Source organism: Carassius gibelio, chromosome A21 (genome assembly GCF_023724105.1).
Source record: "Carassius gibelio isolate Cgi1373 ecotype wild population from Czech Republic chromosome A21, carGib1.2-hapl.c, whole genome shotgun sequence".
In the NCBI taxonomy this organism is placed as follows: Eukaryota; Metazoa; Chordata; class Actinopteri; order Cypriniformes; family Cyprinidae; genus Carassius; species Carassius gibelio.
Window position 1 is genome coordinate 11,136,910 of NC_068391.1, and position 24,741 is coordinate 11,161,650.

The window sequence follows — 24,741 nt, forward strand, 5'->3', positions numbered from 1 at the left end:
GGAATTTCTTCCGCCGTACCTGCTCTCTTTCTGAAAGAACAGGAGGCCATCTCTGTTGTTTTGCCATCTCAGATAGTGCTTAGGTGCAAGCTGTCAATAATTCAAACTGTGGGGCCACAACAATTATACCCAGGTAAATGGGCGGGCCACAGGTGCCCAGGTAGCCACAGGGGGCCCAACAGAGAAGATTGGCCGGGATCTTTTGCGCTAAGCTGAAACCAATCTTCGGGGATGTGTTGCGATTTGTTTCACCCGCCCCCTCGCTCGGATTGGCCCGCCGGAGGAATTGTTTCACCATGTCCCGCCTCCGCTTCCCTCGCCCCATTGGCCGGCCGAGGAATTGTTTCAGGCCCCGCGCTCGGATTGGCCGCCGGACGATTTGTTTCACGCCCGCTAGCCCCTCGCCCCATTGGCTCTCGCGAATTGTTTCAGAGGCGCTCGTTGCTCCCATTGGCCGAAGGCTTTGCGCCGGCGATTTACAATTGTCAGAAGCCCCTTAAACAATCAATTTTTCCTGTTTATCTCCTTCGATTTCGCCAGTTTTAACTGAAAAAACACTTCAAAACACAAACGTTTTTTTAAAAACGCACTTCCGCAATTTATCCTGCACAGATTCTGCATTATCGCTACCCTGCAATTTTGCTGATCAGGTGAGTAAATATATTTTACTCTTTCTCACTTTTTATCTATCGTAAAAAAAAAAAAAAAAAAACGGCGTTCAACATGCATTTTATCCATGTGCAATGCATGCAAAAAGGCGGGAGGTTAAAAAAAAAAAAAACAGGGTAAAACTGAGTCGTTCGTAAAGTTGTGATGACATTAAGCATATATTTCATTATAAAAAATACAGTTTCATTCATGATTCTCATCAACACCCAATAAATGTACAGTTTTCTTCCTTTCTTTTTCAAATTATGCGTGAGAAAAACTGTGGAGTCTTTCATAAAGATATAATGACGTTTAACCCGCAAAAAATAGATTTCGGTATAAAGAGTATATTTTCATTCATGATTTTCATCGACATATATATATATATATTGCCATTTTAAATATGTATAATGCATGCAGAGTTTTTCTGAGACGTTCTTTTGTCCCTTTATTCACATTATGTCAGTTTTAATAATCAACAACTATGAGATGAAAACGAAATTCGTCTAAACAATACAAACATTATTAAAAAAATACTAAACCCTTTATAATGTACCCTTTTCACAAGTTAATTTTTTTATTTGTTTGTTTGTGTGTGTATGCCATGAGTTACCCTTAATAATGAATACATAAATACTTATTTTGTGTATCAGGTTTTCAGTGCATTGTTTTTTATAACATCAGGTGCATTTCTTTACCGTTGCAGAATGGAAAGCAAGCCCAACCTTCGTTTTGAGGCTGGAGAGCTGGTGCTGAGGCCGTCTAAAAAGGCAGCCCCTCTGGAGAAAATCCACCTTTCAGAGGTGGCTAAAGGGGTGCCCTTTGTACCAAAGGACCCTGAGGCTGTGCTGGAGGAGGCCAAGGTCAGGGTTATCCAGGGTGGAGGGTGTCCCTTTGATGACCTGCTGCTGCAAAGTCAAAGTGCCATCCAGTTTGGTCAATACAGAGGGAAAACCTTCAAGTGGATGCTGGAGAATGACCTTGGTTACTCCCTCATGGTCCTGTCTGGACATCAGCGGGAGCGCGAGGCTGGCAGATTGGACAGAGGTGCCCTCATGGCTAATAAAGATGTTTTTCTCAAATATGCCTGCACATTTGAGAAGGTTGCAGAAGCCATCAAAGTGCGCAGGCAGAGAGAGGGAACAATATCTGGCTGTGAGGGTGACTGTCTGGTGGGCTTTGGGATCTACAACAGGCACACCTTCAAGGAGCTCTATGAGGCCAAGGACAGGGAGAGGAAAAGGTAATATATGCTTTTGCTTGCTAATTGTATTGCTCTTTTGTATGTATTTTACTCTAATCATCCATGTATATTATATTGTTGCAGCTATGTGGATTTCATAAAAGGCAGCAAAACCAGTGCAGGCAGCAAGATGGATGCCCTGAAGAAGTACATCTTGCAGAGGGAACAGAAGAAAAGTAGGGCTAAAGGGAGAAAACCCTTTGCATCCTCTGCATCTTCTGCATCCCAGCCTGTACCCCACACTTCACATCTGGCTTCTCCTCCTCCCACCCAAAGCTCCCTTTCCCAGCCAGCTACAGTACACGGTGAGTTTTTAGATTATACCTGGCATAATTATATGCATGTTCTGATGTAATTATAAATAACATTGTACATTTTCTGCACTCAGAGCCAACAGATGCAGATCTTCTGGCTTCAGCCATGGAGGTGGAGACACAGGGTGAGTGTTTTGTTTTCTTTTGTGTCATATAGTATTATGTAACCATAAATGCCTATAAACGGAAAATAATTAAGTCATTATTACTCATTAGAAAATTAAAAATTACTTCTTCACAGTGCATCAACCACCACCAACTTCAATGCCGATCCACTCACCTCGTTTGGAGCAAAGAGCCGCTCAAAGGCTGGTGTCAGCAGCTTCTGAGGTACAGTATTTATTAGTATATAGTATAAGTATATTATTATTAAATTACTTATTTGTTATTATATAACAAATACATATATTATATTCTTATTATATATAATATTATATATAAATATTTAATTATTAAATTACTTATTTGTTATTATTATTTCTTTGTGTGTGTGTATAGGTTGTTCTCCCTGAGGCCTGGAAGCACTCCCTTCCAAAGGAACAACACGAGTGGATCGGCCGCTCCCTCTTCCGAAACCAGGGTGGAAGGGCAGTGCTGACAGACAACCTGCAGATGTGGTGGTACCCTCCCCAGCCACGTCTGCTGTATCATCAGCCTCCAGCATCGCCGGACGTGTTCTTCACCTGCCCGCTGTGTTTGTGGATGCCCTACAGGATGTGGTCCTACAAGCTGCTCTGCAGCTCACCAGACTGTAGACGGTCCGGTCAGCGACTGACTGCTTGTGGGCTCTACAAGACAGTGAGGCGGGTGCTGAATTTACACGGCTGGTATTTTCTGGCGACTGAATACCTCGAGTGTCAGCGCTGCCATAAAAAACTGGCCGCTTGGTCCTACGAAATCCTGGACCAGCTGGATCCGGCTCACCGCAGGATGTTCCCAGCTATCCTCACTTACCGGTGAGTCATGAAAAAATTTATCTTTTTGTAGGACAAAATACATAGGCAGTTGCAGTTAACTACTACATTGTTACACCATTAACTAGGCTGTAAGGGTAATCATGCAACTTAATTTACTTTTAAAATAATATTTACTTTTAAAAATGAATTACATTGGTACAGAAAACAAGCCTTATCTTTCTTTTGAAGTTTTTTCACAAGACACTGTGTTTGCCAGTCTAGGTTCGGTTCAGAAATGTGTGAACAAACCTTAATTGAACTAAACTTTAATTTCAAAGGTGTCAGAAAGACTCTTCATTGAACTAAGCTTTAACGTTCGAAGGTGTCAGAAAGACCCTTCATTGAACTAAGCTTTAACTTACGAAGGTGTCAGAAAGACCTTTCATTGAACTAAGCTTTAACTTTCAAAGGTGTCCGTCTCAGAACAATAGTATTTAACACCTTGAGACACTTTCACCGTTAACCTTTTCAGGAGTTAACGACCCCCCCCCCCCCCGTTTTATTGTGTGTGGAAAACATCACATCTTTGCTCTTGAAAAAGATAAACACTTTAGATTAACTTCAAAACACTTTGCCTTGGTTTGTCTGTTTATTGCAACAGGTTCTCTTGTGATATGCATGTGGCAAAGTTGATGAGGGAACGCACTCTCGGCAACAGCGCCACAATGCTATATCACAAACTATGTGAAGAGCATAGTGAGGACTGGATGGAGAGGACCCTGCAATACCTGTCTGTGTGTGACCGGTTTCAGAGCACCAGCACACGGCCTATCACACCTCCACCTCCAATGCCACCTGTACCGACTGCCCAGTGGCTCCTCTCTGTCCACGCAGAGGATGTCCGGTCCCGGTATAGTGAGCTAAAAGCCAGGGTCACCTCTGTGTTCGGGTCCATCCTGAAAATGGACTCCACAAAAAAGGTATCATATTAATCACAGATTATCTTAAATAGATTTGATTCTTTGTATATGTTTGGAGCTCATTGAACTGTTTTGTTTTCCAATAACAGGTGGCCAAAAAACTGGCAGGAGCTGGAGCTGGGACCGCAGCCTGGGTCACCAATGTGGGCAACGAGCACGGACAGGTCCTCATGTCTGTGCTCACCTCACATGAGGGTCAGGGACTGCTGCCCATGACCACGGGCCTGGTGAGAAGGTACGAGGTGGCTGGAGTCGCTCCCCCCACGCTCCTGTATGTGGACAGAGACTGCTGCTCTTCAGTGGGAACATCCAGAGCAGCTGCCATGTTCAGCGGCTGGAGTGATCTGGTGGTTCGTCTGGATGTGTGGCACTTCATGCGGCGCTTCGCTGCAGGTCTGCACACTGACAGCCACCCGCTCTACGGTCTGTTCATGGCAAAGCTCTCTGCCTGCATTTTCGTGTGGGATGAGGGAGATGTGGCCCTGCTGAGGGAGGCGAAAAGGAGGGAGCTGGAGCAAAAGCAGGGCATCAGAGGCCTCACTGAGGAGCAGCTGACCGGCAGGCTCACCTCCAAACAGCTGGCGCAGCACTGTCGTCGCTGCACACGTGGCCTGGAGGAGACAGAGCAGCTGATCGGCCTGATGCTGGAGGCCTTCAGGGACGCCAGGGAAACCATGGGCATCCCCTTGGTGGACCAGGAGAGGATGGACGTCATCTGGGACACTCAAAGGCGCCATCTTTCCTGCATCCAGGACCCTCCTGGAGTGCAGCTGTATACACAGACAGGAAGTGTTAAAAAGGGAGGGCTCACACTTCCTGTGTACCGCTGTGCTCGGGGGTCCACTTCCCTGGAGTCCTTCCACAACCACCTCAACCGCTTCATACCCGGTAAGATTACACACATCCACCTTGAGGTGTGTTTTTGTGAAAGTCTATGTTATTTGTAAATTTAAATTTAAATAAGTCTTAATGTTTCCTCTTTTTTTAAATCAGGGACAAGCGCTAACCTGGAAAATTTCCAGGCTTATCTGCTTGAGGGTTTTGAGCGGTGGAACGAGGACCGGGCCGCTGCTGCTGTCACACATGCTCCCTTGTCGCTGCGCTGTTACAGTGGCTCACTCCAGCACAGCCTCAATGAGCTCAGCCAGCGTCTTCTTGGCTGTAGTCTTGTGCAAGACTACTCCAAGCCAGGAGAGTACACAGGTATGTGTCTATAAGGCCATGTTTTTTTTTTTTTTTTTGGTATCGTCTCTTGTAATGCACTTCTTTTTTAAGACTTTGTTTTCTGTTTAATTTTGTTTTGTCAGGTGAGCTCATTGGGGTGGAGTATCTGTGCTCGCAGCAGTCCTGGGAGTTCAGGGAGAACTTTGGGCGGGACCCAGATGTCCCAGACGGAATCCCAGCGGACTTGGGAGACATAGAGGATGAGGGATTTGGGGATGAGACAGAGGAGCAGGACCACACCGTCTCCCCTCTTTCTTTAGTCTCGACCAAGGAAGCTATATTGTTGTCTCGGGATTCAGAGTCACCCTCTCAGTCCTCCCAGGACTTGCCACCAGAGCCCCAGGAAGATGTATGTATGCATACAAGAATCCTTTGTCATGCCATCACTTGGAGGACTTTTTCATCCAAACTAACTGAACTTCTTTGTTCTTGTCAGGTGTGCAGAGGACCAGACGGGACTCCTGGATTCGACAGGGTGGTGGACCTGGCCAGATACCTTGTTGAGCTGAGAGAAAAGCCTTGCGTCTCGGACAGGGAAGCCGCTGACATTGTTCGGCTGTGGGACAGACTGCCGGACAGTGACAGACAGGGTGTTTCCTATCCGCCGAGACATAAGGACAGACTTTTACAAGGCAGGTTCAAGGCGACCCACTCCAAAACCTCCACCTGCCATGGAAAGGAGAGCCTGAAGCGGTTAGTTAAACATTTGCACACTTTTGAGCTGTAAAAATATAAATGACTATGCTTTTTATGCTTTATAATCCCCTAATTTATTTTACAGGTGTGTGCTGGGGCAGGGCTCGGGTCCTGCGCAGTGGCCTAATATAAGTCGGATTGTAGAGGCAGTATGTCTGGAGCTCTGCTCCATTCATCCAGCGGGGAAGGTGAAGTGGGGTGTTTCAATGAACCGCTGGGCTGCCATTCTACACGACTACCAGGCCATTCGGAGACTGGTGGGGAACTGCCCAGCACTGAGGGGACGGACGAGGATTCAGTTGTTTGAGGTCAATCAGCGGACGCTTTCTGTCTGGTAAGTAGTTTTATTGATATTTTATATTTTATTGTTAAAAGTAATTTTACAATTCTCAGATTATGATCATCCTATTAATTGTGTTATCTCAAAAAGGTACAACAACTACAGGAAGAAGCTGGAGGCAGATGTGCTGGCTCTGAGTGTTCCCTTGCCTCAGATCAGCATGGTGTCTCACACCCAGCTTCCTCTAGCCAGGCAGATGACGTCAATGCCCTCTGCACCTGGGTCGTCACTGAAATCTTTCCCCTACGTCGCAAACCCTGATCTGTCAGGTCAGGCCACACGACGTGGGCAGCGACCTCCTCCCCCTGCATCAGCACCCGCGCTCTCTGCTCAAAGGCCAGCGTCTCACTCTGCTCCTCCCGCAGCATCCCTCTCTGCTCCTCCCGCAGCATCCCTCTCTGCTCCACCCGCAGCATCCCTCTCTGCTCCTCCCGCAGCATCCCTCTCTGCTCCACCGGCTGCTGCTGCCCTCTCTTCTCCAGGAGCATCAATGAGCAGAACAACTCTGTGGAGGAAGAGGAAAGCAGCAGAGGTTTTTGCTCAAGAGCAAGGGCTGCCCCGTCCCCAGCAACCTGCACGAAAACCATATGTGTGCACTCAATGTGGGCAGCCCAGAAAAAAAGAGTTTGGGCACACCAGGGTGGGCAATTTTTACTTCTGTGCCACAGCAGAGGGAAAGACATTAGGACAGTGGCTGCAAGAAAAAAAGAATGAGGGAAATCCATCTTTGTAAATAGTTTTATTTGTAAATATTGCACATAAAAGAATTTTATATTATTCTATTACCATTTGTTTGTATTTAATAAAGATTGTGTACACTGACCAAAATGATTGTTCTTTATTTCAAAAGTTTTATCTGCCTACATAAAGGACATATAAAGTGTCCTAAATAATTATTACTTAATAATTAACTTTATGTCTGTTCTTTATTTGAGGACATTTGTTTGCCATCACAGAGTTCATGCAAACTGTCATTACAATATTTATTCTTTATTTTAGAACATTTAATGACTTCTTTAGTTTGAGAGCATGTATTTGCCCTCTTAAAGTTTACATCAATAGATCAAAAGCTTATTCAGGTTTATCTGCATAAGGCCATGTTAATTGTCTTAAATGATGGTTCTTTATTTTAGAATGTTTATCTACCTTCATTAATACAATGTTTATATTTCCAAATGATTTTATTTTAGATCATTTATTTGCCGTCATGGCGGTTATTGTCTTGACCATTTATTTTATTTGTGTAGCTTTTTTAATTATTCATTAGCATTCCAATGTTCCTGTTTTCTAAATAAATTATATACACTTTTTTTTTTAAATAAACTTTATTATAAAAGGTATAAACTAAAGTTTAATTTAATATCAGTACACACTCAGTCTGTTCTTTGTGTATTTATTAAATAGTTCACACTAGAAACAAAATATAAAAATTATAAAATATATAATTGTGAACAAATTACTAAACAAATATATAAATAAAACTGAAAAATAATAGCAGAAACCATACAACAAAATGAAAGATAAAAGATTTTATTAAATAGTTCACACTAGAAAAACAAATGCTAAATGCAAATTTTAAAACACAGGAATTAACAGTGGAAACAGTACAACAAAATTAAAGATAATAGAAAAAAAAATACAAATTATGAAATATATGGTAAGGTAAACATAATACAAATATAAAAAGAAAATTTTAATAAACAGTATAACAAGTAAAAAATAGTTTAAAGAAATATATAAAAAGAATATAAATGTAAATTAAATACTAAATACAAATTACAAAAAAATAAACTAAACAAACAAACACTGCACTAAAATTAACATTAAAATGTAAAAAAAAAATCAGTGGCAATTATTTACGGGGGAGCAAGAGACCGCTGCTCTGCCAGCCAAAGTTCCACAGTCTTGCCCTCGTAACTGCTACAAAACGATTTGCCACCGTAGCGTGAGTGACCATAGTCCTTGGTTTTGGGCTGCTGACACAAAGAGCAAGTCAGCGGTTTGCATTTCTTTGGCCTTTTCTGAGGCAGGCCCTGTGCAATTTCTTCCTCTTTCTTTTTCTTCCTCCAAGCAGTTGTCCGAGGCACGTTGTCATAGTTGTCTGCAGCTGCAATCCTCCTCTGCTCAGAAAGCCATTGCGATACAGTCCTTCCAGCTGCAGTGGCACAGAAACTTTTCCCCCTAAAGAAACTGTGTCCAAACTCCAGTCTCTTTGGCTGTCCACACAGTCTACAAGGATATCCTTTTGGATCTGCTCTCCGTGGAATGCCTTTTTGTTGCTTTAGGGCCTTTTTGTCCTCTTCGGCCCTCTTTTTCCGTCTCCAGGCTGTGGCCCTTGGTACCCTCTTAAGGGCTGCAGCAGATACAGCCGATGGAGGAGGGAGCACAGCCAGTGATGCGCATGTCGGAACTGTTTAAGGCAAAAATACATAGATTATTACATTAGACATTTGTTGCTTCTTACGTGAATTTATTATTTTACATGCTTTCATAGTCTAAAGATCTCACCTGATACTCTGACGTTTTTTAGCACTGGAGGCCACTGCTGACTGGTGGATGGGGTGGCTTGGAGAGAAGACCTTCTCTCCAATCTTCTCCGGAACCGTCTCCTCCTGTCACTTTCCTCCGAAGAAATCACTGGAGGCCACTGCGGACTGGTGAATGGGTTGGCTTGGAGGGAAGACTCTCTCCGCAGACCTTTCTTAGACTGTCTAGTGGATGGTGTGGCTTGGAGGGAAGACTCTCTCCGCAGACCTTTCTTAGACTGTCTAGTGGATGGTTTGGCTTGCAGAGAAGACTCTCTCCGCAGACCTTTCTTAGACTGTCTAGTGGATGGTGTGGCTTGGAGGGAAGCCTTTCTCTCCAGTCTTTCCCGGAACAGTCTCCTCTTTTCACTTTCCTCCGAAGATATCACTGGAGGCCAATGAGGTTTGCGAAATTTCATTGCTCTTTTTTTTTCTTTTTCAGCATCTGCCCTCTGGACCCGAAAAGCGGTGTTGTCTAGGTCCTCTGAAAGCCTCTGGCGGAATTTCTTCCGCCGTACCTGCTCTCTTTCTGAAAGAACAGGAGGCCATCTCTGTTGTTTTGCCATCTCAGATAGTGCTTAGGTGCAAGCTGTCAATAATTCAAACTGTGGGGCCACAACAATTATACCCAGGTAAATGGGCGGGCCACAGGTGCCCAGGTAGCCACAGGGGGCCCAACAGAGAAGATTGGCCGGGATCTTTTGCGCAGGGGCCATGCTAATCTTCTCTGTATCGTTCCAATTTTAGTATATGTGCTGCCGAAGCAAGCACAAACAGAGAGCCCGGACGAGGGCTTGATATACCAGCGACTCCCAGCTCTGTCTCTCATAGGTGGTAGGTGGATAAAGTACTCATTCTGCTCTCTTGTATCACATGTGACTGTAATACATGCTGACATAAACCTGTAAACCTTTAAAACCAGGAAACTTTAGAACCAGTAGTTTTGTGTAGGTTTAACCTACTATTCTCTGAGCTGTCGATCCTTTGCAAGCTCATCTCTTCAAGCGTGATTGGACCGCTCGGTGTGACGCAGAGGAGCTCTTGGTCACGTCACGCACCCTCCCCCAAAGACAGCGCTCCACTTCCCTCCGGGACAAAGGGCGGCCGCATTCCTCACAGAAAGCATAAAGGGCTGAAAGACCAGGAAGCTCTCCTTTCAGAAGAACAGAGAGAAGAACACTGTGACCCTCAAAGCTCAAACAGTTCAGTTCAGAACAGCCACTGGAAATGTTCAGTCTGAGGACAAGATCAATATGTGCCTCTACTCCAAAATCATGCACAATTTAACATTCTCAGTAGGCTTATAATGTAGTTACAAAATACTTTTTGAAGCTTTAAAAAGCATTTTAAAATGACTTTAGCTTTAGCTGAGATGTTATGATATATATATATCCTATATATATATATTGTTTATCCTATAGGTTTTATGAATAAATCCATCAGCATGATGCCAGTAGTAGATAGATCAAGATGGAGAAAGTACAGGTTATGTAGAATATGATGAATGTAGCTAGTAATGAACAGGGCCCTGTCTAAACTTATCTGAAAAGGTAAGGGCCCCAAAGCAAAATGAAAAGTTAGGGGTGACCTGAGAGTGAATAAATCCCTCCACTATGATCCAGTTATTAGAAATGTTCTTGAGGCACTGAAAAATCAAACAAACATCTGTTTCAAATAAAAGCTAATACTCCTGAACTTTCTGTTCATCAAAGAGTGGAGTTACAACTGCTGAAAATTCAGTTATTTTCACAGGGGAAAATAAAATAAAAAGAATGTTAAAGTAAAATAAAAAAAAGTACTTCTGAAAAAATATTAAAAGAAAACATTTATTTGTAAAAATTTAAACTAATCAAATGTAATAATATTTCACAATATTCAATTTTTTCATTTGTTTTTGCCCTTAGAATTAGTATTAAATGACACTCAAAAGACACTCACTTGTCGCCATCTAGTGGCGTTATTATGTTCTCCCAGCTTTGCCGTCACAGGAAGAAATTACGTTTTTATAGTCTACGTTTACATGATACTTTTTTATCTTCTTAAGCTTGAAGCTGGTAAGTGTTCACTGGCATTATATGGACGATCTTGAGCAGCACATCTAAAAACAGAGTCTCCCTTTGTGGTCTGAAATAGAAAAAAGGACATACGGCATTAGAACGACTCTAAGATTTGTAATACAACATTTGTACACTAGAGGGAGCTTAATACACGTCTGTAAATGTGTTAAATGTTAAATTAGAATTTCTCAGATTTAATTGCATTTTTAAAGGCCGTTTTAGACAACTCTAATGTTACTCTGGAAAAAATACTGGAAAATTCAGTTTTTTTGTAACAGTATTAAACCGTTTTCTAGAAATATGTTTTCTTAACTGTGAACGAGCATGTGACTGGGAGGGGAACGGGTTCAGAACAGCTGACGTTGGTGGAAGCTGTTGGTGGACTGGTGACGCGATGTCCAGCAGCTGGTGACGGTTACAGCTGAGGGGCCCCTGGAGATTTCAACTGACTGCCCGAGAGTGACCAGCATAAAAACGGCCTTTAAGTGTTGCCACGAAAGCGTATCAATTGAACGTGTTTTACGTCTTGCCAATTTAAGTATTCAAACAGACACGGAAAAACTCAACTGAGGGTTCGGTCGCCGCACAAACACCCAACCGAGCACATCTTCGATTCCTCCCGAGCCCGACCGAACAAAACCGCGCCAGTTTAAATATACAAACACAAAAATACATGAAAAGTTTAATTCATCACCCACGCAGAGAGCTGTGACTCACGGCCCTTGAACACCGAAATGAGTTGTCTCTTGCACTTGAAACGACAAATACATAGCTACCAAAACTCGTCTTTGCGAGTATCATCTCAAAAAATGTCGGTTAAGAGAAAGAAATCGAATGTGTATCATTATATTGGATGTATTATCTCTTAAAGTGACCGTGACTAATTTACTATCTGCTGTTAGTGTAAGAAATTAAATGGGAGAAAACGTTTTACTGCTCATCACGGAATTACTTTGTAGTTCTAACAAGAATTAATCTAGGTTTACTTTAAGCCAACAACGTAATGACATCATATAATGTTGAAAACTGATTGTTTTGCTCAGTTTTTAAAGGATTTTTTTTTACATTTTGAGCTGATGGCCTCAAAGAGATAAATCACCCAAAATTGAAAATTACCCTGTGATCTACAGTCCCTCAAGCCATCCGAAGTGTATGTGATTTTCCAGACATTAAAAAAGCCCTTCTGAAATGAATAGATGTTTTTGTATAAGAAAAATAGTTCTGGACCCCTGTGTTGCATGGTCTGATTTGGGAGTGTATCTCATGGTTAACTCTTTGTTCATGTGTTACCATGACCCTGGGACACTTTTCGTGTGTTCATTACATTCCATATATATCTGATGAATGAGAACTGGGGTGGGGGGGGTTTAGGTAAAATAGAGGTCGCCTGGAACAAAATCTTGCACATGTGATAATTCTCCAGGTCATGAATGCTGTTCGGATCATGGTGTTTAGCACAGTGATATACATGGTACATTAATACAGTGACCTTAGAGGTGAATTGTTTGTGGTAAATGGTGTTACTCCTATGTTCCCAGTTCATGGCAAAGAGTCCTGTGTCCTGTTCTGTGTTACACAGTTTCAATGGTCATTTTTCCTCTATTTCCTAAGTTTCTCTGATCCCTAAAAATAGGATCTATCTGGGAGCATATGTACTGGACACAGGACTCTAGAAAATGTAGAACTCTCTCCCTTACAGATTCACAAAAAATTATAAAAAAAAATATAAAGCCTTAATTATAATAATAATTAAATAAAACCTTTGCACATTTTCTATATCAATTCTTTATCAAAGGCAATGTAATTTTACCTGGCCAGGTATCAATTCAATCTGAATTTTCATTAACCTCAAAAGGTCAAATAATTGTTATTAAAAAAACTTGCATATAACTTTATATAACAATTGAACTGTATATATGCATCATACCTGCGTTCAGCCTACTCTGAACTATTACAGTAGTACAATTTTATACAACTAATTTAATAAAGCAGTTCTCATTTACATATTTTCTCTTTCTGAAATAGTACTTCAATGTAAATCAGCAGTCTCTTCTACTGAATTTCTAAAATCTTGAATTATAACTGCAATGTGCGCTGTTATGAAGTTAATTATATTTATTTTATATTCATGCAGCACACATGTCCGTAAGAAACTATATGCATATTTAATGTCAGATCATCTCAGATGTATAATATATCAAGCAAGATATGAACAACAGACCACATTAATCTACCTTTGCATTCAGATGTTGTTTTTGGTTTTATTGTTATTCCTGATTTAAATTTTTTCTTGTTAAATCAGTTAAGAGCTGTACTTGTTAAAACTGTAAGTAATCATTGTTTGGGCAACGATGCAGGGCCACAATGTTTTGCAAGGTCCTTGACAATAGTTACCACAAAGTTACCAATAATTACTATAGCCTATACACACACACACACACACACACACACACACACACATATATATATATATATATATATATACACACACACACACACACACACACACACACACACACACACACACACACACACATATATATATATATATATATATATACTTTATTATTGATGCTTCATGCCATTTACTTCTGTTCAAGCTAAACGGCCTCTTGTTTTTGTCACGTGATTTTAAACACAGGGCTCCCTCTACAGGACTGGCTTTGCCAAAAAATAAATAAAAATTAGCTACTTTTTTTTTCACCCAGCAGCCTTTTTGATTACACATTTAAGTCGTATAAGTCCACATTTCTGCAAAATATACGTTATGCATATAATGTACTATATTGTTGGTAGGCCTACCATTTTTTTCTATACTTTTTCTATATCTTTTCTAGGCAGCATCAGTAATTTTTCTGTAGGCCATTTTGATTAAAATCAAAGAATCATTTTACAATAATTCACTTTTTTAGAACTAATTTACAGCTAGGACACTGAAGGCGTTATTACCCATTGACTAAATAAATAAAGCATCTGCCCCAAAAATATTAAATTTCTTAAATAGTGTTTTTTAGCCCGGCGTATTTTTTTAAATTATTATTATTTTTAATCGCTGATAAAACTATTTTATATTAAATATCAGGTTATTTGCACTTAATATACACTGTAGTAGGCTACATGCACCTATGACGTCTTGCAGATTAAAATAGACCGCCGCCCATCAGACGCGTCAGAGCCGTGACGTTTGATTTCTGGAAATCAGTGAAATGTGTTTTTCCTCCAAGTAATTTTTATCATCACGCAACGCTCGAGATTTTTTCTTTACTTTGGGACTGAATTAGGATATCTGTATATCACGTCTCATATGCCTCTGCAGCAGATCTGAGGTAAGACGAATCATTGGATCCCATGATTCAGAGCAAAACATGGACCCAGCCCGCATGATCAGCTGGACGGGAGGAGGTTCTGTTTGACAGATTTGTTTGCGATGAAAGCAAGCGTTATCGTCAAACAGTTGTGTGTAAATAGGAATGCATTAAATGTAATCTATTAGGTTTATATGTGTACGTTTTATTCTAGTGGTGTTAGATTCGTGAATGAACCATTCTTGTGAGTCGGATCTTCTTTATGACTTGGTTAAAACCCGATTCAAAACGAACGTTAGTCAGGTTGCATTAAAGCATTATGAGCATTCTCGGAGGCTTTTGTTCACGAATCGAACTGAGACGCAATTTCGTTTAAAAATGAAATACAGTGTTAGTAATAGAAAAGCGTTTACGACTTCGACTCGCATTATGAAGCTCTGCTCTGTCAGAAAAGCCCAGTTCGCAGAAATAATGCAATAACTGCTTCACATTCCGCCCATTAAATTTGATTATCTGGATAAGATTATAGGCATATATGAATCAAGAAATTATACATAATTAGTCTTTACGATCAAACGAGGAGGTTCTCTGAGATGCATAATCTGCTGTCAGCTGTCATGAATTGTTTGAAATAATCAGAGGCCTTGAGGGCACATAATATGATTTGTAACACAGAACGCTCCATTTATTTCAAAGCACTTCAGTCAGAGCAATTAATAAAAAAAAAAGTATGTTACCAATTTAAATCATGTTATCTTGATATAAAAGTATTTGAAATAATGCACACAAATATCATAAAAGTAAACAAGCTGCTAAAATACAGTCTACATAACTGTTTTTAGATTATGTATATTTGTACTTTCTTCAGTGTAGATTTTTGAGTTTTGGATTTTTTGGTAGTGTTTTCCTTGCATTGCTTTTTATTCTAGAATCTCAAAATAGTTTTATGCGGAAATTTAGGTGAAGCATGGCTACAGGCTACTGTCTATTAAAAACATAAGGGATGAGTTCTTTAAAATCCTCCACCCCAAATTTCATTTCTTGTGGTTTTTAACCCTTTTCTTGTTGGATGTCTTTTTTTCTTTTGGTCTTTGTCTTTCTATGTGTGCAGTTAAGAGTGCGGTGTGCACTATGAGTGGGGCGGCGCTGGGAATAGAGATTGTGGTGGTCTTTTTCCTGGCTCTCTTCCTCCTGCATCGCTATGGTGACTTCAAGAAACAGCAGCGTATGGTTCTCTTTGGCACACTGCTGGCTTGGTATTTATGCTTTCTCATCGTCTTCATTCTTCCTCTGGATGTCAGCACGGTTAGTGTGGCTCCCACTCAATAGAAGTGTCCAGTGCAGTTCATTCCTGATGCAACCTCTGTAACTTGTGCAATTGATTTTCAGACAATCTACAAGCAGTGTTTAATTGATCATGAAGCACATGCCCAGACGGCGTCAGTGAGCCCTGTGGTTTCAAACCTGACCACTCCAAATACCTCCATCTCAGCCAGTAAAAAGTAAGCCTATGAATTCACCTGCAGCCCATGTTTTCAGTTAGTCTGAGCACAAAACTGTTATAATATTTCATGTTTATGAACATATATTCTGTCCCTATTTTCAAAGCACCCAACGTGTGTGCTATAAACCATGGAGCTACATTCCAGATGGCATCATGCCCGTGTTCTGGAGGGTTGTTTATTGGACGTCACAGTGTCTTACTTGGTGAGAAAGTTTTGTCCTTTTCAAACTTGATAATGACGTCTTAAATCTTCCTGGTAATTATTTGTTACTGTTACTACACAAATCTGTTGTTGGGCTGTTGTATGGCTCCTGTAATTGCTACATGGTTTTTCAAAAAGAGATATAATAAAGATTGCTATATAATTTAATAAGTGCATGCACTGCTTGTTTCATAGTGAATAGTGGCACTGTGTTCATTCACACATGAGCAGCTTATGATTTATCATTTTTTTCTGGTTTCTCTGAGCAGTTCAGTTCTCAGCAAATGCTGTTCCACATGAACTCATCTCTGCATGTGCTCCAAGTTTGGGTCACTCTTATTTTGCATTTAGAAATACAACATGCACCAACAATTTTCTCAAACTGTTAACAGAAAAGAAGCTTTAGGGCCTTCTGGATTTCCAGGAAAATAAAAGATGGATGATTTATTGTTTGAAAATGACATGACATGAAAAATTGTATTGTAATTATTCATTTGTATGTTAAAATAAAATGATTGTTATTTATATTCATTATAAATGTGATGATTTTTAGTAGTTTTATTATTATTTTCCTTACTTAACTTTTTATAGTACACTGAATATTACATTTAGTAATATTTCTTATGTTGTTTTAGTAGTAATACTAATATTTAATAATAATGTCACAGACCCCCAAGTACAGTGCCCCTTTTAAAAAAATCTTCTTCAATATAATAATAATATTATTAAAGCTCATTGTCCTTTATAAAGGTCTTTATTTAAACTGAGAATAATAGTAAGTCTGATCATGTACAAAAAAAAATAAAATATATATATATATATATATATATATATATATATATATATATATATATATATATATATATATTTTTTTTTTTTAATATTTATTGGCTGTTTTAAATGTTTGTATTGCATAGAATAATAGTAAGTCTGATCATGTACAAAAAAATTATATATATATATATATATATATATATATATATATATATATATATATATATATATATATATATATATATATATATATAATTTTTATTTATTTATTTATTTTATATATATTGGCTGTTTTAAATGTTTGTATTGCATATTGTATTAAAGCTAAATTACATTACTGACATATTTTTTAAATATTAGGCAATTTTTACCTGTAAGAATAGTGGTTGATAACAGTGTTTATCTTCCAAGGCTCCTTCTCCCATTCATGCAGTCGTATGCTCGTTCTGGAGGATTCTCCATTGCTGGAAAGATCAAGACGGCCCTCATTGAGAATGCCATCTATTATGGCACGTACCTTTTCATCTTCGGCTCTCTTCTCATCTATGTGGCTGTGCATCCTCAGTGGCGCCTCTCCTGGTCTGTAACCCAATCCAGAATATTCTTCCATTGTTGTCACAAAGTTCTGTTCACAATGACTTTTTTTTCTGTATCACTTCGCCAGGTATGAGCTGCAAACCATCGGCATCACTGCGGCCAACACTTGGGGTCTGTTTCTTCTAGTGTTGCTGTTGGGCTACGGCCTGGTGGAGATCCCTCGCTCGTACTGGGAGGCCTCGCGCCAGGGTCACCTCCTCATCAAGACTTACTTCAAAGCGGCCAAGCTCATGACAGAGAAGGCAGATTCAGAGGAGAACCTAGAAGATGTCATGGAGGTGAAAGAAATGTGTGTTTATACACTGTAAACAAGCATCCGTTCATGCTAAACGAGTCCAGATGAGCTGGCTTTTGAAAGGTAATGCCAGATCTGAGTCCATTTAGCCAGCTTTGTTTCTTAGGTGTTTGTATTTTTATCATAGGAAGTGAGAAAAATCAATGAATCGATCAAATATAATCATCCATTAAGGAAGAATGTGGACACCATTCTCCGAAAGGTGAGAGGACAACATGATAGCAGTCTTCTTTTGAATTTTTATGTATATATGTTGATTCTATCAACCCCCTCTTTTCAGTAGAAATCTGCTTGTTGTTTTTAGTGCCCAGTTGAATATCAGGAGAAAATGGGCCGGAACATGGACGACTATGAGGATTTTGATGATAAACATAACGCATATCCCACCGAAAGAAGCCTTTCAAAACTACACAAGCAGGTACTGATCAAGTTTTCACAATTTTGCTCTGGAATAATACTAACAGCTGGTTTCTTAGGTGATCTACGCAGTCCAGCGGCACAATCGCACCCGTGTTCAGTGGCAGATATTGCTGGAACAGGCTTTCCACCTTGAGGACATTGCCAAGAATGAAACCAGCACCTCTCGGCAGTTCGTTCACAGCTTTGCACTTCCAGAACCTGTCGGCTGGTTCAGACGCTACATTTATACTCCCACAGTAGGTAGGTGCTCTGATAGATGTGGATATGATGTATTTCAAACAAACGTCAGTGCTGACCCTGCCTTTACTGTCTTTTGCGTCTTTCATCAGAGTGGTACTGGGAGTGTTTGCTGAAGCAGTGGTTTTACCGTATACTGTCTGTGGTTCTGTCGCTCTTTTCGGTGGCTGTGGTTTGGTCCGAGTGCACTTTCTTCAGTACTCGTCCCGTTCTGTCACTCTTTGCTGTGTTCATCCAGCTTGCTGAGAGAGATTACAACTACCTGTACATCGAGGTGAGTCTGCCTGAGTCTAGGGATCTAATCTAAGAAAATCTTCCTAGATCCCAAAAATTTTTTGTGGAAACCGCGATACATTTTCTTTTTTTAAATTGAAATCTTTTGTAATTATAAAAATTGTTATTATAAAAGTTTTTAGTTTTTCTTTAGATCAGTTTAATGCATCGTCCTTTGAAAAAAGTTTAATACTATATATTTGTTTTAACATTTATATAAATGTATGTATTTTCATACACTATATATAAAGTAGACATAAACAGCCTATAAATACAATTTCTACTTAAATTGTTATTAAATAGTTATTTAATTTACTTTTTATTTTTAATTGTATATTTTACTCGTATTAAGTGTATATTTTATTATGCAGTCTATATATTTAAAAAAAAAAAAAAAAAAAATATATATATATATATATATATATATATATATATATATATATATATATATATATATATATGTATATATAAATGTAAGTTTTTTTTTTTTTTTTTACATTTTTTTTTTTTACATCTGTGCACTGGAAGCTTCTGACAAAAGACAGGTTCCTTAAGCATACTTGGCAATAAAGCTCATTCTGATTCTGATTAAGTCATTTATTTTATTCACTTTGTGTCAGTAAGGTTACTGACTCCTGTCATAGACCAAAGCTAAGAGCCCCCTGACACCGTTTGTCCTGATTTTGCCTCTGGCATCAGCTGAAAACCCCTTAATATTGTGTTTTTGTCCTGTAGATGGCATGCTTCATTACCATTTTTTTTCTTTGCACCTGCGTCTACTCGACTGTGTTTCGCATTCGAGTCTTCAACTACTACTACCTGGCCTCACATCACCAAACCGATGCTTACAGCCTGCAGTTCAGTGGCATGTATGTTTCACAGATCACAGTATTCAGTGTATTAAACTGAATTTTATTTTCAGTAAATTTTACCCTTCGTTTTTTCTTTGATAAACCACAAAAGCCTATGTGTTGTTTACTAGGCTTTTTTGCCGCTTGACTCCCCCACTATGTCTAAACTTCCTGGGACTGATTCACATGGATTCTGCCATATCTCACCAAGCAAAGGAGCAGACAGCATACACCTCTGTGAGTCTTTAGCATTATTTGTAATGTACAGAATTATTTTAATATGTCAGACTCTTCTAGTACTGCTTAGCATATGTTTAGAGCAGCAAGGCTTCAATGGCCCAGAGTCTCATTTTGAAATGTCTGATTACTATTAAACATTAAAGGAACATTAAAGGAACCTTAATGTAACGTTGTAGATCATGGGTTCCATGCGGGTCCTGTCCTTCATCGCCAATGGCTTCTACATCTATTACCCCATGCTGATTGTCATTCTCTGCATTGCTACATACTTCAGGTTAGTCGAATATTTTCTATATAGTAGTATCTGTCAAATTTCATGTTGTAGTTTCTGACTGATTTTAAATCATTTCTGTCCAGTCTTGGCACACGCTGCCTGAACCTCCTGGGTTTCCAGCAGTTCATGGGAGACGAGATGACCTCTGACCTCATAGATGAAGGCAGAGAACTTCTGCGCAGAGGTGATTTGTTTATATTTGTAGATTAAAATATACAATAATTACAATCTATAATAATTATATAATTAAAGGCTTAGTTCACCCAAAAAGGAAAATTAGCCCATATATTACTCGCCCCCAAGTCATCCTAGGTGTATATACTTTCTTCTTTCAGATTAATCCAGTCAGAGTCATATTAAAAAATGTCTTTGATCTTTTTTAAAACTGTTTAATGGAACTCAGCCATTGATGCAGTGCATCAGTTCAAAAGAAGTTAAATAAAAAGCGCACGTCCTTAATAAAAAAGTGTCTCATACAGCTCCGGGGGGTGAAATTTAAATGTTATGTTGTAAAGAAATTCATACTTTTTTACAAGACTCATTTTAAAACAGCTAAGCGAAAACCTTTTTTAAGACCATGAGAAAAAAATTCATGTCAAGCAAATCAAACTATTTGAATCATAATATGAAAATAAGGTAGAGCCGTCTCCTGTGGTTGCTATGGTGAGTTGTGAAACAGAAATAAACAGTGATTCAGACAGAAATCACTTTTGCTCATTGCTACAGCTCTACCTTCGGCAGTGGTGAAAACCTCAGTGCGTCAGAGGGGTAGTTACCGCTGACACAAACATAAAACATTTAACACCGTCCCATCCGGTATTAATCGGGGACATGTATTTAACTCATTGTGTTGTTGTTTTTTTCTTGCATAGAAAGAAGAAAACGCCAGAGAATAGAAGATGGGGAGAGCAGACGAAGAGTGAGTTATAAATAGTACAGAGTAAAATATATACATAATTACTCTAGTAATTCATATCACACACATATATGACTATATGTATATGACAGGAATGGAGAGAGCGGTATGCACAACGAGATGAGATTGCTGCCAGAAACCGGACTTCCATGTCTGAGATGAAGGAAACCAATTACGGCGAAACCCTAAATTCAAACACAAACCGCCGTATGTTTAATGCCCATAATGTCCTGTAGTAGTCCTATACAGTATTTGCTATTAAGTGAATTTTGTAAAGAAACATTATATTAATCCATTCATGTTTTTTATACACAGAGGCCAAATACACCCATAGCAGCAGCCAGGCAGGGCGAGACAGCATTGAGTTGCTTCAGGGTGCTGAGCCGTTGGACTTTAATGCTGAAACACTCACTGATGACCCTTTGCAATCTGAACCTGGCAGGTTAGATTGAGCTTTATTGAGTGCTGCAGGAGTTCATCATGATAATTTTGTCCATCATGATAATTGTATTATGTACCTTTGATTTTATGTCATATAATACAATCATTCAGTTTCTCGAACTTGTGCTAACCGCAGGTGTTATTACATGCATTTAACAAAAACAAAACAAAAGAGTGACTTAGTTTCCTTTCTCCACAGACATGCCGGTGGAAGGTACCTCTCAATGTCTTCTTCTCGAAACCGAATCTTTGACGATGTTTGATGTTTCTCACTTTGGTCAAAAACACTTTCATGAGAAAATATGCTGAATTTTACCTCTAAAAACACTCATCTCTACTGGTGTGGTCTGTCCCTCTCGTTTTAAACCTCTTCGACTTCCTGTATCCTGTAATGCAATGTAGTCCTCTGCATGTGTCCTGATAAACACACAGACTTGTAGATAATGCACACACTTGTTTTGAAGTGCCAGGCAGCCAGACTGCTACATGAGACAAATGGGAAATGTCTCTTTTGCTCAGTTTCTTTACTCCGTTCCAAGAAATGAGTCAGAGTTAATGTTGAACAGTCAGAGTGCTCAGTCAGAAGTACTACAGACAGGAAGATTTAACTCAACACAGTGTTTCTCATCATTTACTACTGATAGGTATCAGGTAATGCATCTGAGCGTCTACATCAGTCAAGTAAATATGAACTGATGTCAATGTGGCCAATTTGTGTTGTTATTGTGAATAGAGATTTTATAGGTCTAGGTCTTACAGAATACTGTGCAGTTTTTCTTTTTCTCTCCATGTGATTGTTTCAGTATAAAGCCAGGGAGATTGCACAGGATTGAGGGTTCAGAAATCTGCCTTCAAAATAACTCATATTTAACCTTTCAAAGTGTTACGGCTTTGCAGTAGTACACGTGAATGGCAAAATTTATGTTTTGTGTGTTTTTATTTTCATGTCATATGCATAATTTATAATAAATTGTTATAATATTACTGTAATATTATAAAATCATAAAAATTTTCTTAACATTCCATCCATGAAACGGTTCTTTTAACTTTTTTAATGAATGAAGGAAATACTAATTTTAAGTCTAATATTTATTTTCACAAACATTTAATTAGGCATGTAAAGATGTATTTATCTTTTGGAAACATTCTTTGCTTGTTTCACATGGCTATTACTCTTCAGTTGAATTACTGATCTCTGATTATATTTGTCATATTATTTTAGCTGTAGTCTTGTGGATGAGTGTCTGATAGGCCATTTTTGATTTGCACTGGCATGTATGTCACTTTTTCAGAATAGACAAGGCTGTTGAAATAGCTTTGAGGACACATTCTGTTGTGTCAGGTTAAATGGATTAGAAGTACTTATGTGCTGGTTTTCCAGACTTATAAGCACCACTTTATCACAAGTGCAGTTTTCTTATAGAAAACACTGTCATTAAACGAATGTCTTGAAGGAATCCGGTTAGCAACTACATAACAAGCTTATAAAACAGGACTAATGAATGCATGGCAAGATGTGAGCGAATCATGGTTTTTAATACTTAAAATTCTCATTGTACACAGAATCATCAAGCATATCCAATGTAAGTTTTTGCATGGTGTTATACTGAACATGCTGAGAACTGAGTTAGGTATTTTTCACTACAAATATCTGTTTCTCTCCACAAATGCGAAGGTCATTATGATTTAATTTTAAATTGATGTATTTTCATAGTAAATTTAGCCTTTCAAGTTTAAATAAGGACCTTGTTTTGTATTTTTTGTTCATACCTTTTGCTATGTTGATAGTTATTCATATTCACTGTGTATTTATTAAGATATGAATTTAGTTGCCAGTGAGGTATAACCTTTTTGAAATGGTCAGTCCTCAATTAGTATATTCATAAAGGCTAACTGGAATCTAATGCTGAATTCTGTTGATTTGTATATTTGGTGTAAGTTGATTGTGGCACATAAATATAAACATACTTAATATGTAATCTTGCAGTTATTAATAAATGATTGATTAAATCATTTTTGCTTCTGTTTGCTGATATTTTGTATTTAAAGTTATATATATATATATATATATATATATATATATATATATATATATATATATATATATATATATATATATATATATCATATAGTTATATATATAGTTATACATATAGTTATATATATAGATCTCTGTAATAAAATCTTGTTTCCACACCGACTCTAAACGTGAAGGTACTTACACAAACAAGACTCACGATCAATTGAGATAACTGCAGTAAACATGTCCACGGTTGCTTCCTATTCAAAACTATGTTTCGCATTGTTTTTGTAACCTCTGACTGTTAAACCACAAGCAGTAAACTGAACAACAGCGAAAGGGCCACATCATCGCGTTCTAATCGCTTCATCAAACACCTGCAGCGAGAGTGACCAATCAAATACAAGAACTCGTCTCTATGGAAACAAGAGAACGCTAAAACAGGAAAGGTTAAACAAAGCTAAGGAAATCCAGGTGGTTTTAACACATCAGTCTTGTTTCACTTCTCCACGTGAGTATGCAGTGCATAGATTATTAAGGGTAAATGAACTTTATATTGTGGCGTCACGTGTTGTATGCTGCATTACAGTATTTTAAGAGCATGTTGTTTCTTTAATCCATAGCCAGTAACGTTAGTCCACGATTAGAATTACTCATTCACAACCCATCGCTAATAAGTGTGTATTAAAGTTGAATTGCTGAATATATATATATATATATATATATATATATATATATATATATATATATATAATATACATAAAGTTGAATATGTGACTCGTCACAATATATATATATATATACATATATATTGTATATATATATATATATATATATATATATATATATATATATATATATATATATATAGTGAGTGAAGTGACATTCAGCCAAGTATGGTGACCCATACTCAGAATTTGTGCTCTGCATTTAACCCATCCGAAATGCACACACACAGAGCAGTGAACACACACACACACACACACTGTGAGCACACACCCAGAGCAGTGGGCAGCCATTTATGACTGCACCCAGGGAGCAGTTGGGGGTTCGATGCCTTGCTCAAGGGCACCTAAGTCGTGGTATTGAAGGTGGAGAGAGAACTGTACATGCACTCCCCCCACCCACAATTCCGTCCGGCCCGAGACTAGAACTCACAACCCTTCGATTGGGAGTCCAACCCTCTAACCATTAGGCCACGACTTGTGACGAGTCATGTGACGAGTCATCTGCCCCCTTCTTGATAATCATCGGCACCCTGTCATAAATCGCCGTCCTTCACCAGGCTCCCGACAGGAGTGGGTGTGTGAGAGAGGAGGGGCGCTGGATGAGCCAGGGCTGGCGGCGTGTGACCTGAAGGAAATGGAGCCTCATCACCGCAGCTGTTGAAAAGCCCAACGCGCCTCTCCTCGGGAGACCGGTCTCTTCCCCGTGCATGAACACTGCCCAACCCATATGGAGCTAGAATT

General features: G+C 39.0%; 1 protein-coding gene and 1 pseudogene across 4 annotated transcripts in view; one reads left to right on the plus strand and one right to left on the minus strand.

Annotated features, from left to right (window-relative positions):
• Positions 1-23,265, plus strand: part of LOC127941619 (G-protein coupled receptor-associated protein LMBRD2B) — a 33,159-nt gene extending 9,894 nt beyond the window's left edge. For 2 of the 4 annotated variants that reach the window (XM_052536907.1, XM_052536906.1), the window contains exons 3-20: positions 9,614-9,700; positions 15,340-15,533; positions 15,618-15,730; positions 15,837-15,935; positions 17,120-17,287; positions 17,373-17,583; positions 17,728-17,802; positions 17,905-18,018; positions 18,077-18,260; positions 18,350-18,531; positions 19,266-19,399; positions 19,513-19,618; positions 19,798-19,895; positions 19,979-20,079; positions 20,768-20,814; positions 20,904-21,018; positions 21,127-21,253; positions 21,452-23,265. In XM_052536907.1, coding sequence (XP_052392867.1) covers positions 15,360-15,533; positions 15,618-15,730; positions 15,837-15,935; positions 17,120-17,287; positions 17,373-17,583; positions 17,728-17,802; positions 17,905-18,018; positions 18,077-18,260; positions 18,350-18,531; positions 19,266-19,399; positions 19,513-19,618; positions 19,798-19,895; positions 19,979-20,079; positions 20,768-20,814; positions 20,904-21,018; positions 21,127-21,253; positions 21,452-21,515 — 2,112 coding nt within the window. In that variant the 5' untranslated portion in view covers positions 9,614-9,700; positions 15,340-15,359 and the 3' untranslated portion in view covers positions 21,516-23,265. Of the gene's footprint in view, positions 1-9,595; positions 9,701-13,685; positions 14,250-15,339; positions 15,534-15,617; positions 15,731-15,836; positions 15,936-17,119; positions 17,288-17,372; positions 17,584-17,727; positions 17,803-17,904; positions 18,019-18,076; positions 18,261-18,349; positions 18,532-19,265; positions 19,400-19,512; positions 19,619-19,797; positions 19,896-19,978; positions 20,080-20,767; positions 20,815-20,903; positions 21,019-21,126; positions 21,254-21,451 lie in introns of those variants that run through there. The other 2 variants (XM_052536908.1, XM_052536905.1) reach the window with 2 other exon arrangements.
• LOC127942376 (uncharacterized) lies at positions 9,568-9,637 on the minus strand (annotated as a pseudogene).
• Positions 23,266-24,741: the final 1,476 nt, after the last annotated feature.